This window comes from Nestor notabilis, unplaced genomic scaffold (genome assembly GCF_000696875.1).
Source record: "Nestor notabilis isolate BGI_N333 unplaced genomic scaffold, ASM69687v1 scaffold7504, whole genome shotgun sequence".
NCBI lineage: Eukaryota > Metazoa > Chordata > Aves > Psittaciformes > Psittacidae > Nestor > Nestor notabilis.
In genome coordinates this window covers 1-15,231 of record NW_009925093.1, presented here as the reverse complement: position 1 = coordinate 15,231, position 15,231 = coordinate 1, and the positions used below count along the sequence as shown (strand labels likewise).

The 15,231-nt window shown below is 40.0% G+C and overlaps 2 protein-coding genes across 2 annotated transcripts; one reads left to right on the top strand and one right to left on the bottom strand.

Annotated features, from left to right (window-relative positions):
• Nucleotides 1-6: 6 nt before the first annotated feature.
• On the top strand, nucleotides 7-3,817 carry CTSZ (cathepsin Z; the record flags this gene model as incomplete). Its single annotated transcript, XM_010012887.1, has 5 exons — nucleotides 7-136; nucleotides 1,688-1,867; nucleotides 2,482-2,632; nucleotides 2,890-3,052; nucleotides 3,504-3,817. Coding segments are annotated over 5 exons (738 nt in total), but the record flags the coding sequence as incomplete, so codon positions are not given.
• A 2,175-nt stretch (nucleotides 3,818-5,992) lies between these two features.
• Nucleotides 5,993-15,003, bottom strand: NELFCD (negative elongation factor complex member C/D; the record flags this gene model as incomplete). Its single annotated transcript, XM_010012886.1, has 14 exons — nucleotides 5,993-6,293; nucleotides 6,699-6,828; nucleotides 7,137-7,277; nucleotides 7,474-7,569; nucleotides 7,891-8,005; nucleotides 8,735-8,874; nucleotides 9,401-9,535; nucleotides 10,194-10,359; nucleotides 11,415-11,545; nucleotides 12,362-12,514; nucleotides 13,032-13,139; nucleotides 13,453-13,562; nucleotides 14,593-14,702; nucleotides 14,888-15,003. Coding segments are annotated over 14 exons (1,686 nt in total), but the record flags the coding sequence as incomplete, so codon positions are not given.
• Nucleotides 15,004-15,231: the final 228 nt, after the last annotated feature.

Sequence of the window (15,231 nt, the reverse complement as noted above, 5' to 3'; positions counted from 1 at the left end):
GACGTGTCCGCGCTCCCCGAGAGCTGGGACTGGAGGAACGTCAACGGCGTCAACTACGCGAGCACCACTCGGAACCAGCACATCCCGCAGTACTGCGGGTCCTGCTGGGCACACGGCAGCACCAGCGCCCTGGCAGGTACGCGGCACAGAGCGCGGCCCAGACCTCGGGATACGCGGCAGCCGCGGGAATTCCCAAGCGGAAGGTCAAGAGGTTTGGTTTGGATAGAGAAAAAAAAGGATAAAACTCCGCACAAGAAATGCGCTTGTGGCTCCTGCCATGTCGCTGTTCAGGGCGAGGAGCAGGAAGTGGGGTTTCTGCCCATCACCCAGTGATGGTAGCAGCAGATGCAAAAGCATTTATTATGTCCCCTTCCCTTTTTCAGTTCCTATACCCAGAGCAGCAAGGGGCTGCTCCAGCCGTGCCTGGGTATGAGGAAACAAATGAAGCTGCCTCTCCTGGGAAGGGCCCACAGGGCATTTGCTTCATGAGCTCCATCATCCAAATGAACTGACTCCCACAGTGTGCAGGAACATCTGTTTCAGCAGATTCTATCAGCCTTTTCTTGGGGAAAAGGGAAGCAGGGGTTTGTTTCAGTTGGATAACTACTTTCTCTAGAGAGAATACATACGGATTTGCATGCAACAGTTGTGCTGCAGAGGTACTGCCTGCACAGGGGGAGTTGTAAAAGGATTAACTGTGAAGGAGAAATAGAGGAAATTGTGCAGAGCCAGGAAGACAACGCAGGTGTGACCAGACATCAGGAATCATGAAGGATCTGTTCTTAAGCACTACAAGAATAGACACGTATGAAACCTCGAAGTACTAGGACAGATAAAATACAGCACCTTAATTATATAACTTCTGGTAAGACTTTACTGTATAGATAGGCACACCAAAATGTGCATTTTTCTAAGTATAAAAGGTTGATAAAAAAAAAACCAGGGTATTTTTTTTTCCTAAACTGCTATGAACCGCTAAAGCTTTCGTTCCTTTTCTTGTTGCTCAAAGACTAGGCTGCCATAATGCCTCCCAGTCCTGTCAAGTAGAGTTGAATGTTGTTAGTACTAATAGGATTAAAAGTACTACAGTGCCATCAGTTAAGACTGCTCATGCACTGTGAGAAGTGGTTTATAAATACTCAGGGAAGCTTCTCTGCCAAGTAAGCTAGTTGTATCTGCTGGTGAGCTAGGTGTTTCTGGCAAAATAAGACAGCCAGGTGGCACTGCTTGTCTGGGCTGGCAGGCTAACAGTGAAGAAAGACTTGTCTCAGATCCAGAAACCTGGGCTGCATGGGCTCAGGTCTCCCTGCCTGAGTTCACCTACAAGAGGCTAGTGAGACGATGTGCTTGTGAAAGCCAGGAAATGGATCTGGAAGGTTTCAGAAGCTGTGACTTGAAAGAGGTCTAGGGCACCTTGGGGCTTTAAGCAGATCTTGCTCATCAGCATATTTTCTGCTGAGTTTAAATGGAAAATACTTCCCATGGAAACCCACAGTAACAGCTCAGTCTGCTGATGTGAGCTGGATCATGCTCTGTGCCTCACTGTTGACAGTAGAGCTTTTCCAACCACAAGTACTGCTGCCTGCAGACTGTTACAGGTTCAATGAAGCAGACAGTTTTAATGCTAGTTCCAGTGTGCAGCCACTCACATATTTTGCTAACAAAATACAATTTCTTATCGTTACAGACCGAATCAACATAAAGAGAAAAGGAGCATGGCCTTCTGCCTATCTCTCCGTTCAGAATGTGATTGACTGTGCCGATGCAGGATCCTGTGAAGGCGGAGACCACTCCAGTGTTTGGAAGTATGCCCATGACCATGGCATTCCAGATGAGACCTGCAACAACTACCAAGCTAAGGATCAAAGTATGATGCCTATTTGCTTTTGTTGTAAGGCTTCATCCCAGGCTTAGCAGATCTTAACATTAATGAAAAGATAGTTTCTTGGGTTGTCAGCATACTGGTTCCTGCCTTTTGGAGTAGTACTTGCTGTTTGACTGACAGAACAGGTTTTCCGTATAAACCTCTCTGTGTGTCTCTTTAGCCAGGCAGCATAGCATTAAATCTTGCCCTGACAAGCTAGCACAGCTAAATTGTTTTAACTTAATCTCTCAAATCAATGATATACAATCTCTAATGTATTGAAATATTTACTAGTGTTGTCTCAGGGAAAAAAAATGTAACCTGTCTGGTCATGTGTGACTGGAATAGTTTCTGTATCTATAGAGATGCACATCTAAAACATTTCCTCCCCAAAGCACTTATGCCTAAGAAGTAAAGCAGTTGTAGCTAGTAATTGTAGAGACTTTAAATGTGGTTTCCAGAAAGAAATTCTTTTCACCAGAGTATGTATTAGTAATTACTCTTACTAATATCTGCCTCAAATAAGTTTAAAAAAAAAAAGCTTAGTGTCATATAATAATTAATTCACTTGAAGAAAAGCATTCTCTTGCAGTGATGATCTTGCTTTTGTTTTGTAGAGTGTAAGAAGTTTAACCAGTGTGGCACTTGTGTCACTTTTGGAGAGTGCCATGTCATAAAGAACTACACTCTCTGGAAAGTTGCTGACTATGGGTCTGTCAGTGGAAGAGAAAAGATGAAGGCAGAAATCTATACTAATGGACCAATTAGGTAAAATACATCTTGAATGGTAAAAATATTTATCTACTGGTAATATTGGCATTGAAATACTTGAAGCTCAGTCCAGTGACTGAAGTGTACTTCTCCGCTCTGGTTTATGTTAGCAGCTCTGCACTAACATGCAGGCTTTAGCTTGTTCGTAGATAAATTGAGCCCTAAAGTGAAAATGTAAGAAAACCAATTGGTTTTAGCCAGGTCCCTGTCCTGATCACCTTGTATAACAAATTGCTTCCCCTGTTTTATTACAGCTGTGGCATAATGGCTACTGAGAAGCTGGATGCTTACAGTGGAGGACTTTATACAGAGTACAACCCCTCACCTGTGGTGAATCACATTGTATCTGTGGCTGGCTGGAGTGTAGAAAATGGAACAGAATACTGGGTTGTTCGTAACTCCTGGGGCGAACCCTGGGTAAGGGAACATGGGAACAAACGTGTTTACAAATGACTTTAGGGGGAAGGTGGGGTTGCAGACAGGAAGCTGCAAAGCTAGTCTGTGGATAGGAAAAGTAAAAGTTTCTTTGAACTAGACTAGCAATTAAAATACGAGGTGTAACTAATTTGAAGACAAGGCTATTCAGCCAAAGTTACTTGAGTAATGTCAACTCGGTCCCAAATGCTACCCTCTTCCGTGGACATGCAGCTCCTGTTATGGGAGACTCTTAAGTTACTGTTAGTTGTAAGCAAAAATTAAGTCACACCTGGAATAGATGAGGGAGTGTAAATTCACCAAGCAGATTGCTCCTGTGAACCCAGTGTTATACTTCATCTTGAGTGCATTTCTAGATTCACTTATAAATCATTCATATCTGGAAGACAGAACAGACATTGTCTAATTAACAATGTAAATTAATTCTTTACAGGGTGAAAGAGGGTGGCTGAGAATTGTGACCAGTGCATATAAAGGTGGAAGAGGAGCAGAATACAATCTTGCTATTGAAGAGGACTGTGCATATGGAGATGCTGTACTTCCTTGATTCCATAGCGTACATCTTTGTGTTCAGGAGCTACTTTGGAAGCTTCCCAGCACAACCTTTTTCTGTTTAAAGGATAGTAGTCTAAAACTCCTTCACAGTTCAATACCATTGGGCAGTTCTGCAAAATTAGCCCACAGAGCAACACACAGTGTCTTCAAAGTAAAATAAATAGAGCTGCCTTCAGGTATTTACAACTTAAAAGCATTTTACCCATGAGAAAGTTGTCTGTGTCGATGCACAGTAAAACATACTGACTTCAGTGCAGAAACTATGTATGTAAATACCTTTTTTTCAATTACAAATTATGTAGGCATACTGGGAAGGAAAAAGTATACTCAATATTTGGGTCTAGACCTTATATTAAATTCTCTGATAGTATTGAGCAAATATCTTACACTGATGCTGCTCACAAAGCTAAGTCTGGACATGATATATTAAAGATCTAAATCCCCTGTTGTTTCCTTGGCCTCCTGGTGAAACAGTGGTGTTGGAAGTCTCATGTAATGCAGTTAGTTACTTTTATGCAACCAAAATGATGCATCAGGAATTACTTTGATCAGAAGACACTTCTTAACTACTTAGTAGTGTCTTTGCTGAAACTCTTTAATATGAGATTGATTTTGCCCTTCTCGTCCTACAGAGGCAAAGTTTATACTGCCATAGTGCAAAACTCTGCTAATTCAAAGGTTTCCAATTCTCTTCCTTAAAACTCAGCCAGTTACCAAGTGGCAAATAAGCACAATATCAAATGTCACTAACTGGCATTGCTAATTGCATTAATAAATGGACTTTTTCTTACATGACTATAGCTGTATTGTAAGAGCTTACTAATACAAGGATGATTGGGTTGTACCTAATAAGTAGTCTCATGTGGTAGCTTACTGAGGATGGCACTGTTTTCAACGGGCTTTTTCTTGTGAAAGGGTTGCTTGACAGCACAGTCTATACAGCAACTATAATTGTTCAAACAATTCAACTTAAATCTCCCGTATGCGCAAATATAGTGGACAGTAAGATACAAGTTTCAATGAAGCATCCAACTTCAACAAGAGAGAAGAGACATTCAGATGTTGTAGAATACCACTTTTTAAATGTCAATCTTCAAAACCTACCATAAATTAAAAACAGCCTATGAATTATGTCTCACTCAAACCTGTAAGTTAAAGCTTTGTAGTGGTGCAGAGGAGAGTAAAAAAAAGTCTTTCTGAAAACTCTATCTGCTGCCTTCCAGTTGGTAGTTTCTGCAACTTACAGATAAAGTGAAGTCTGCTCCTAATGAGAAAGTAAGTTTGGTAGAGTAGTGAAGGCCCATGAAAGAGTAAGAAAGACTGTTAGTATCTAAGATGAAATTGAGGTGATTGTGCTATTCTGATCATTTAGGTTTCAAACAGTGCAGCTTTTAGTATAACGACAGTAAACATGTTTTAGACCAGCTGTTTTAGGCCATATTCCAGTAGACTGACATTTCTGGTTGGAAAACTGGAAGATGCACTCCTTTTTGTAAGAAGTTAATCTATACAACTGGCTGCTGTCTCAAGAAGTAGTGTGGTAGCTTAAGTGTTCCCATTCATGAATCACAAGACAGAACAAGGTGATTTCCTTCTTGCATCCATCCAGCTGGACTTAAAGTGTCCATGTCTTTTTAGAAAGCAGGTTCTTCAGAAAATAGATGTGCTTGGGGAAAAGCACAATGGGCTTGTCTACACCCCTCACTTCTAAACAAACTGTATTTGGCTGTGGAAGGAAAAATCCAGCCCAATGAACAAAAAGAAAGAATGGCCTTAATAAAACTTTGAAATAAATCTCTGGAAAAGAAAAAACCCCTTTATTTAAAGGTAAATTTTAGTCTTGGGTGTATCCCTGCACGGTCTGGCATCTACCAGAACAGATCAGAGACAAGTATAAAACACAAGCCCTAAGAAGCAGTAATAACATTTCTGCACACATTCACATTGCTGGACAGCAGCAGAATTCTGACATGGTAATGAAACTTACCAGTACCATTTGAAGCATCTATTTAACAAAAAATAGATTCTGAAAGGTAACACACACATAGGGTTCATCTGTTAATGCAAAACTAACCTTGACTGTTACAACTCCATAGCAGTAAATATGTAGGATTATTTAGAATCCTAAATAATGCAAAGGTGAGAAAGAGCTAATCACACAAATTCCTTCTATACAACTCACTTACAACATCAAAGCCTAAAGCATTCAACATCCAGTCTTCAGGAAACTATCTATCTATCTATCTATCTGCAAAGCTTTTTTAGTAGGAGCTTCCTTCGCCATTCTTCAGGTTTTGTATATTACACAAAGAATCAGTGACAAGTTCTCCAAGTAACCAAAATAACATTCTTTGCAATAATGTTTTTCTCCTGCTACTCCTTTCAGAACATTCAGATTTATACTGATTTGTATTATAACAGAAAAGCCTTCACTATTTTTCCATTTGCCAAAGTACATTAACAGTCCTCTGATATGAAGCTCAAGGTCACCAGGCAAGTCAATCAAATGCCCTTCAGCCTTCTTCCTTGGTTTGGGGTTTTTTGCTGCTCTGTTGGCCAGTTATGTAGCCTCTCTGGTGGAGGGTATGGCAAAACAGTGATCGTGTGCTCTGTGTTCTTCAGATTTCCACTGTTTAGTTCATCATAATAAAGTTAGATTTACAATGAGCTTAGAAGAGAAAAAGAAAAGAAAAAAGAAGAAAGCGTTCAGTACACTAGTTTATTTGTTTGCATGCAGATTTCTGCATTACGTAAATACTTAGGATTTTAGGGTCTGGACAGATGTTTTTGGTTTAGGATTGGAGTGTATTATATGTCAGACTACTTCCCTTCCCATCCTCTCCTTAGTACAGTTCTAGTTCTCAAAAAGCAGTATTTGTGTCAAAGTTCCTCACTACTACCCAGAGATTCCTGATTAAAGGAAAATCACTAAATACAGGCCCCTGAAAGGGCAGTTATCTGTGAAAATACCTGGCAGGCATTCCTATTTTTAACAATCCTCCTCCTGAACATTATTTGCAAGTTACAATGAACACAAAAGGAAGCAAGTATACAAGGAATAAATATTACTTACCTATAAATTCAGTCACAGGGTCATGTTCACCTTCTGTTTTAATAGTGCCTGCAATACTTTCATTCTCCAAGATTGGAAGAAAAAGCTGTACAAAGTCTGAGGTATATGGAGGAGCAATCACATCAAGTATCTGAAGCAGCAGACAAAAATGGATTATCCTTACAGCCATAGGGGTAGTAGGGACAATATTTAATTCACAATACTAGCCTTGCAAGCATACAAGTAGCTGCATGTAAAACTTCTTGTTGTCCATACAAGTAGTTATATACATATTCTGTGGTACTCTATCCACTACCTTAATACTTTCGGAAGTCAGCAGGACTCAGTCACATGCCAGTGAACACTGATATTACATGTATCACTCAGAATCCCATCTGGTATCTTGCTGCTACTGAAGTTTATTTCTGTATGTTAGTAAATACAATTTTTGCTACTAACCTCCGTAACGAAGTATCTGATGAGAGAGATATCTGTATCTAGCTTCTCCAGGCATTTGCGGATGTAACTAACAACAGGTAGGACATATCCTCGGCTGAGTAAGTGCACCATTCTATCCAAGAGAGTCTTCTTCAGTTCCAGCTGGGGAGGGAAGAACCAACAGATTAGAACTTCCTCCCAAAATAGTGCAATTTTTATTGCTCATTCTTACTGATTCCCTGTCTATCTATCTGCTATGTTACGTTTTAACCATGACCATATTCCTAAATCAAACTCTTAGAACTGCTGTGACAGCAACAGCTATTATCTTGAATAACGTAACTAATATGATCATTACCTGCTCCATTACATCAAGCTGCGAATGTTCTGTTTCAAAGAGCTTGACAAGAAGTTGTAGAACTTGGGGATGAAGTAGCTGATGGCATGTACTGATCTGCAAACAAGACAGGGAAGTTAGATGCTCAGAACTTCAATTTTTAAAACCAATGCAGCAGTCTTTACTAGGAAGGTTTCCACTGATGTTCAGTGCAGGTGTAAAGTAGTCTGTCATTTCCTTCTTTGACGTCCAAGTTTTCCAATCTTAAATAATGCTGAGCTGACAAAACCAAATAACTAACTGTGAACACAAAGAGATTAATCTCTGCATGTTTACTGACCTACTACAAATGTTACACATTCAATGAACTGAACATACTTCCAGTTACAAAATCAAAACCGTTCTCACTCTCCAACAAGGTTTTACGTACACTTTTACCTCATCCAATAATGCCAGATGAACTGGAGTGTGATCAGTCTGCAGCTGGAAGTATCGTGGTTCTGACACTGTCCAATCCACCCACTTTAATACACCCATTGCCACGACTGGGAACCTGCAAAAAAAAAAAAGAGATCACTTTAGAACAGGAGCATGAAACAAAACAAATGACCCAACTACAGAAAGACCCCAAAACAAAACAAAACTCCCTGTAAATTAAAATCATAGAATCATCTTTCAGTATATTCTAATGGTTGCAAGAATTTCAGTTTAACTTACAGCAGAACTCATAAAACTCAAAAAGTTTTGCTTGAAAAGTTGCCAGCACATCAAGTAGTTTTTCACAAAGGGGGAAAAGAAATTATATAGCCTGGAAGAAAATTCTTTCTACAAAGACACTCCCTGCTAAGCACAAAATGCAAAACATAAGCAACAAAATTTATGTACACTCCTAGTTTGTTTCAGTTTATTCATTAGCTGCTATTTCACACTTTTAAGAGGAGGAAAAAAAATCGCAAAGACATCTATTGCTAGGAAAGCTTTACTTGGAAGACAAAGTAATCCAACATCTTTTTCCAGTGGCAGAGAAAAGCACGTTCTGTGACACAAGGACGACAAGCTGCCAGTGAAAGCCAGAACTTGTGTCCTCATGAGAGACACTCAAAAGAGTCAGATGCACAGTTCTGAGAGCTGCTTTCAGACCACATCTTCACATATTCTGCAGTAAGGATATTCTCAGAGTAGCCCACAAAGGTTATTCCTTTCAGCAGTACCCTAACCCTAACCTCTCCTAAGAATACTTTCCTTCCAACAGCTAAAGCTTGGGACCTGTATTTCTGCTCACCTGATGCACTGATAGAGAGTGCTCAGTTCTGCAACCAACTCTGATGCTCCTTTGTTCTCATTGCAACACAGGTTGTGAACAGTTTCAATGGCTTTTGAAGTTGACTTGAGTTCATCCTTGTTTATACTGACTCTCTTATTCTGAAAAATTGGAAAGTTTGAATGCAAGAGTTGTGAATATCCCGGATAACTCTGGTTATTTAAGGAAAGGAACTGTGATAAGTATGAGATTACATCATGTTTCTCAAAACACAGACTCAAATCCCAGTTTCAGAAGAACTAATTATCAGTGAGCTGAAGCGCAAGGATGGTTGCTTTATTTAATTCCCTATGGATTACTTTATCCACTTCATAGAATTAAATTCCACTTCCTCTGAAAAAGCACATACAGTCCAGTAACACAAAACTGCTACTGATAACCTCTGGGGGGAGGTGAGGGAAAAGAGCACAAATGCTCAGTGCACTCAGACTTTTATAGTACTATTTGGTCATCAGGATTTACCTTTTGTAGTCATTTCAGTTGAAGCCAGAAACACTTCCTATTAAAATAAATAAATCAAGCCAAATACAGTATCTTAAATCGAGCAACTTCACAACCATACATGTTCTTCAGCACAGTCAGGCCACTGCAGGCAGAAAAAGTATTATTCACAGAACTGAACATTACCTTCTTCCACATCTCTACTACACTAGCTGCATATGCCAGTATGTGAATGTATTTATGTTTGTGGTCCTGGTTGATCTTGGCACCTGGCTTAAACAGTGACTGCATGAAGAGGTCCAGAAAGGCAGGTACTCGAATCTGTGAAGAAAATGAATGGTTTATTAGAGCCTGAGAATTACAAAAGGTGCATCTGATATACCTTGTACAGAAAGAGATGTAACACATTCCCCCTTGAGAGCAGGTCACAGAGTTTCATAAAGAGACCCAAACTTTTGGCAGAAAGGAAGGAGGGAAAGGGGGGTGGGGTGGAAAGGAGGGTAGCAATAGAAAGAAAAAACAGAGTTACAAACTATATTGCTCAAGTATCTAAATGCCACCATTTGTCACCAGAACCCACATCAGAAGGAGCCAGTGAGAAGTGTGAAATGTGCCATTTAAGTCTGTTTACAACAAACTGCAAAACGGTGTGGGTTTTTTCATTATTTATTTCTTGTTAGTAGCTAATTTATTCCTTACCATCTTCATCTCCTAATTGAAAAGCTCTTTAATTAATTTAATTATATTCAAAAAGACAACTTGGAATGATTAAAAAACAAAGCCAAACCCCAAGCTATCGAGAGGCTACTGCAAAATAGAATACAAGCAGTAGTTTCACATTTAGACATTAAAATTATAGAGGGATGAGCCTGAATACTAACTTCTATTTTGTGTTGATACAACACTTAGCACAGACCTCATATTTCTGAGTGCTGCTGTACTAGAACGTTTCAGAAGTTACAAGATGATAGCTACTGACCAGTTCCACTGGAGGTGGGTCCATGCTTGTAAACATTTTGAACAAGACAGTGATGTCTGCTGGATTCAGAGCTCCTTTGGACAACATAGCACCAAGAGCCTGACAAGCTCGAGGATAGGAGGCTGCAGTACCCAACGCTAAAGTGATCTGACTGGCATCATGGCCTCTAGATGAAGAGCAAACATACATAGCAACTTAATAATTCATATGTTTTCATTTTACCCTCACTGAATCAACAGGGAACATCTTATGGAATGTAATATGCCTTACAGCAGAACCCCTTATCCTGGGTAATCATAGACACAGGCCTATGCTTCCCTTGCTTGTTTCTAAAGTGTTCATAGAATAAAGATACATATTTTTTTAATAGACAGAATCTTCAGTTCTCTGCTTTTCTGATTTCAGGTCTCCCAGTACAGGTCATTGAACTTTCCTGTTGTTTCACAAATTCATTGTTCTGTTGCAGTTAAGAATTCTCCTTTTGCTGGTAAAAGGTGTCCTGGGTTCAGCTGTTAAGAGGTTTTCTCCTTCTTAGTAGCAGGTGCAGTGCTGCATTTTAGCTTTAGTCTGAGATCAATGCTGATAACACACCAATGTCTTAGTTGTTGCTAAGTAATGCTTACCCTGACCAAGGACTTGTCAGTCTCTCATGTTCTGTCGGTGAGGAGGGGCACAAGAAGCTGGGAGGGAGCAGAGACAGGACACTTGACCTAAACTGGCCAAAGGGGTATTCCATACCACAGCACGTCGTGCCCAGTATAGAAACTGGGGGAAGGCCCAGATCGCTGCTCGGGCCAGGCTGGGTATCGGTCAGTGGGTGGTGAGCAATTGTATTGTGTTTACTGTTGTTCTGGTATTTTTCCCCTTCCCCTTTTAGTTCTATATCCTCTCCCCTTGTTATTTCCCTTGTCATTATTATCATTGGTGGTAGCAGCAGTGGTTTGTATTACACCTTAGTCACTGGACTGCTCTTATCTCAACCTGTGGGACTGACATTCTTACAATTCTCTTCCCCATCCCTCTGGGAGGGAAAGGTGGAGGGGTAAGCGAGCAGCTGCATGGTTCTGAGTTACCAGCTGGGCTTAAACCATGACAAAAGGTAATCAAGATGAGCAAAACACAGCAGTTTACAAATCCTGGTGACTTACATTTCACATAGATTGATAGATAGATAGATAGATAGATAGATAGATAGATAGATATAACGTAACTCCCACTTACTTCTCATGAGCATACCGCTGAACCTCCTGAGCGATCCGTCTGACAGCTGACCCTCCTTGTTCTTCTTGAGCCAATATGGACATCATAGATTGAGCAAAAAGGTAAGTGTGTTCCCCATGGCATACCATCTTCTGTTAAACCACACATCAAGAATCGTATCACTCAACAGGAAACATGCAAGTATGCTTCTGGGATTACAGTGCCATAATAGCAAAGATTTCACTAGAATCTACTAATCTAAAGAAAAACAAAACAACAAACAAACCCACAACAAAAAACCAAACTCAAACCCACCAACACAAACAACTAAACAAGAAAACCCAAAACCCAACAGCCAAGAAAGGAGTACAGAAAAGCACAGTATCACTATGCACTGATGCCATGCAAGAAGAAATGGCTAAATTAAGAGCTTCATTTCTTAAATACCAAGATTGAGAGGAACTTCTATCCTAGTTACACTCAGTACTTTCCTTGCAATATTTAAAAAGAGAAGTACAAAGCCATCCAAAAGTCATTGTGCAATTTCAGTACACAGAACATAAGCCGGTCTGATTCACATGGCAACTTTCACACTGATGTGGATCATAAAAGAGTTATTTTTATTTGCCAGAGGACTGACTAGAGTGATCTTTAGATCTTGTGTTAAATGTGGAAGACAACAGCTCTACCTTCACCTTTTACTAACCATTTAATAAACATGAGAAATGTCACATAAGCAACCCAAGTAACTCTTGGTCACAAAATGAGAAAAAAAACATTTTTTTTTTTTAAACTCAGGTATACCTTCCCTTCATAAGATTTTTGAAGATTTGACGTTAAGAGTCTCTACAATCCCACAGTGATCTGTATATCCTAACCAGAAAACACTATTTTCTTCCCACATAAAATGGGAAAAAAAGAAACCCAAAACACCAAAAGAATCCCCAATCAAATCCCAAAACACTTACAGCAAACTCAGGGAGGTTTTTTTCAAGGTTTTCTTCTCCTCCATCTAAAATTGTTGCCAGAGATGTACGCAGGACTCTGGAAAATACTTCTAGTTGCTGACACGCTGTTGAAACACTGGTTATTTCCCCTTGGTATCCAGCATCAGATATAAGCTATAAAACCAAGAACATCACAAAAAACTTGTATTATTTGCATTTATATTTCGGATACCCTAACAAGTCTAGAAGAACACACAGAATTGTAAAATTTGCCTCTGCATACACTTAGGGGAATTCATGTTCATCTTTAACACTACAGTAAAGGAAACCAATAAAGATGTAGCCAAATCACAACGATACAAAAATATTTCAGAGCACAGCAAGATGTAGCATTCTTCCCTGTCACAGAAACATACCAAGCTGACTGAAGTGTCATACTGCACCAGAAATTCAGAATTCTCAGATACAGATCACAGGGAAAAAACAAACAACAAACTGGGAAACTACACTTACTACTTGCAACCTGTAACACAATTCCTCTTACCAATGTGTACTTGCACTGTTCTGACATTTGAATAAGTAGTATTAGCAGGAATACATAAAAGATACAGGTAAGACCACAGACAATATCTGATACCAGAACAACCAGCCATTTACAGATATTTTCATTTATCAGACTTGAGTATACTACCTTCACAGTAAAATTAAGCATTAAACAGTCAGGATGGGCTTCTGCCAACTTGTAGAAGAGATCTCTCCAGGTAGTATGTGCTATCATTTGCTCAAGCCAGGCTGGAGTCTGAAAGATTAGAGCAATAAAGAGAACTATAAGGATTTCTAGTTGTCAAGGTCATTAAAAGTAAACCTTTTACCTTTCAGGAGTCCTGCAAGTTGTTGTAAAGAACTTTATTACAAAGGAAGATGCCTTCGAAGTTCCTAAGTTCTCTAAGCCTCTAAAGACTCCAGTGAGATACTGCTGGTTTTCTGAAACCAGTTGTTTCTTAACTAAAGAGCTTTGAAGATATGATTTCCCTTCCCCCACCATCCACTACTCCAAAGGCACACAGTAGGATTCACTCATGTAGAGACAGCAACATGGATTCCATGCGCACCTCTCCCTCCTCTGTAAAGATGGAATCTGCTTTCCGAGGGTCAAAATGCTTGATAAGTAAGCTCTTTAAGTGGTTTTCTACAGTCTCCTGAACTTGCAGTGGCTCAACACCTGTATAGAAGGAAGAAAAAACCTTAGCAGACGCAATCCAATCAAACACAGCAGCAACACTTAAGTTTTTCAATGAGGACAGAAACTAATCAGAAATTTATCAACACAGAGAGGAGAGCAGAGCCATCAGTTCTACTGCTGAGCCACACCGATACAGACTCACAGATGCTCCATCTTATTTCCTAAATGCAGACTGTTCAGGATCACAGGCAGGACACACTAGTCCTTTTCTCTTGCCCTCTTCAGCAGTCATGCAAACAGCAATGTCAGTCATCTCACAAGACTGTTACAGGGCATGATACCAAAATGTGTGTATCTTAATCACAAAAGGGATTACCAGGACGGTGCACAACCCACCTTACTACTGACTAAAGTCCATCCTTTTAGTCTATTTGCTACCAGTACCTTTGATAGTCCACGACAAAAGAATACAAAAAGTTGCAATAAGCAGTTCTACAATTCCAAGATCAGGGTATAATCATTTGTAAACAAAAGTTCTTACTAACTAAGGGACAAAGATACCAGAAGATAATGCTAAACATGGCTTTCAAGAGGCTGCTGAAGAATTCAAAAGCAGATGGGTAACACAGATGCCTGTATTTTCTTAGGAATTCTGTATTGTATGACAGCCTTCCATCTAACCACTGATCTGCTGAAAGACAGTAACTAGCAAGAGGGTAGTTGTTCAGTTATTTATATAGTACTCTTACAAACGATGAAATATTGATAAGACCATCTACATAACAGTACCTTTGACTATAAAAACTAAATATAGTTTATGCAGCTGCTTCAACTGTACTACCCTTGATCATACAGTTTGTGAGCATTTCAAAGTATTCCTCCACATATTACTTATTCCCTGTGCAGAATAAACATATTATTATAAAGAATCTAGTCATACGCACATACAGGATGTCAACTTCACAATAACCCACTTCCTGAGTATGATCAAATTTGCCACCGATTCAAGTATTTCTGACAAAATAAAGACTGCAGACCCAAATTACAGTGTATCAATCACTGATCATACCTGTCTGAATGAGCCACTCTGCCAGCAAATTTACAGTCTGGGCCACTGCAGTGTAGTTTTCAGAGAGGAGCTGGATAACATTCTCTGGAGAGCCTCCTGCTTGGAAATATCTGATGAAAGGATTACAAAAGAACTAGTTGAGTGCGATATTAAAAACCAAAACCAACTGAACTCTAAATAAAGGAAGAACAATAGCATCATTTATGAGTTTTCACACAAACTTCCATACAAAGTGACTACACTGCACCTGTAACACACATAACATCCATTGCAACACATACAAGGCTACACTCACCTCTTTAACGTGTTAAATATAGACGGCTCCATTATATAGTCAGGGGTCGAAAATTTCTTCAGGCATTCTTGCTGGACTTCGGCATCATCTTCCCCCTCCCCATCCTCATCGTCTTGCTGTTCACAAGCACAGTCAGGTCAGCCCCCTCTCTTGTCCCGTTTCCCCCCTACTCCCACAGTTAGGCTATTTTTGCCCACAGAAACTCACGCACCTCGGCTCACCACAGCAAGCGACCTCCTCCCCACAAAACCGCGGCTCTTTAACAGAGAAGGCGCAAAACCAACCAGTTGTTTCCCTCCTTTTTAACGCGCTCAAGCCCCAGGCCCCACCACGGGGACTTCCCC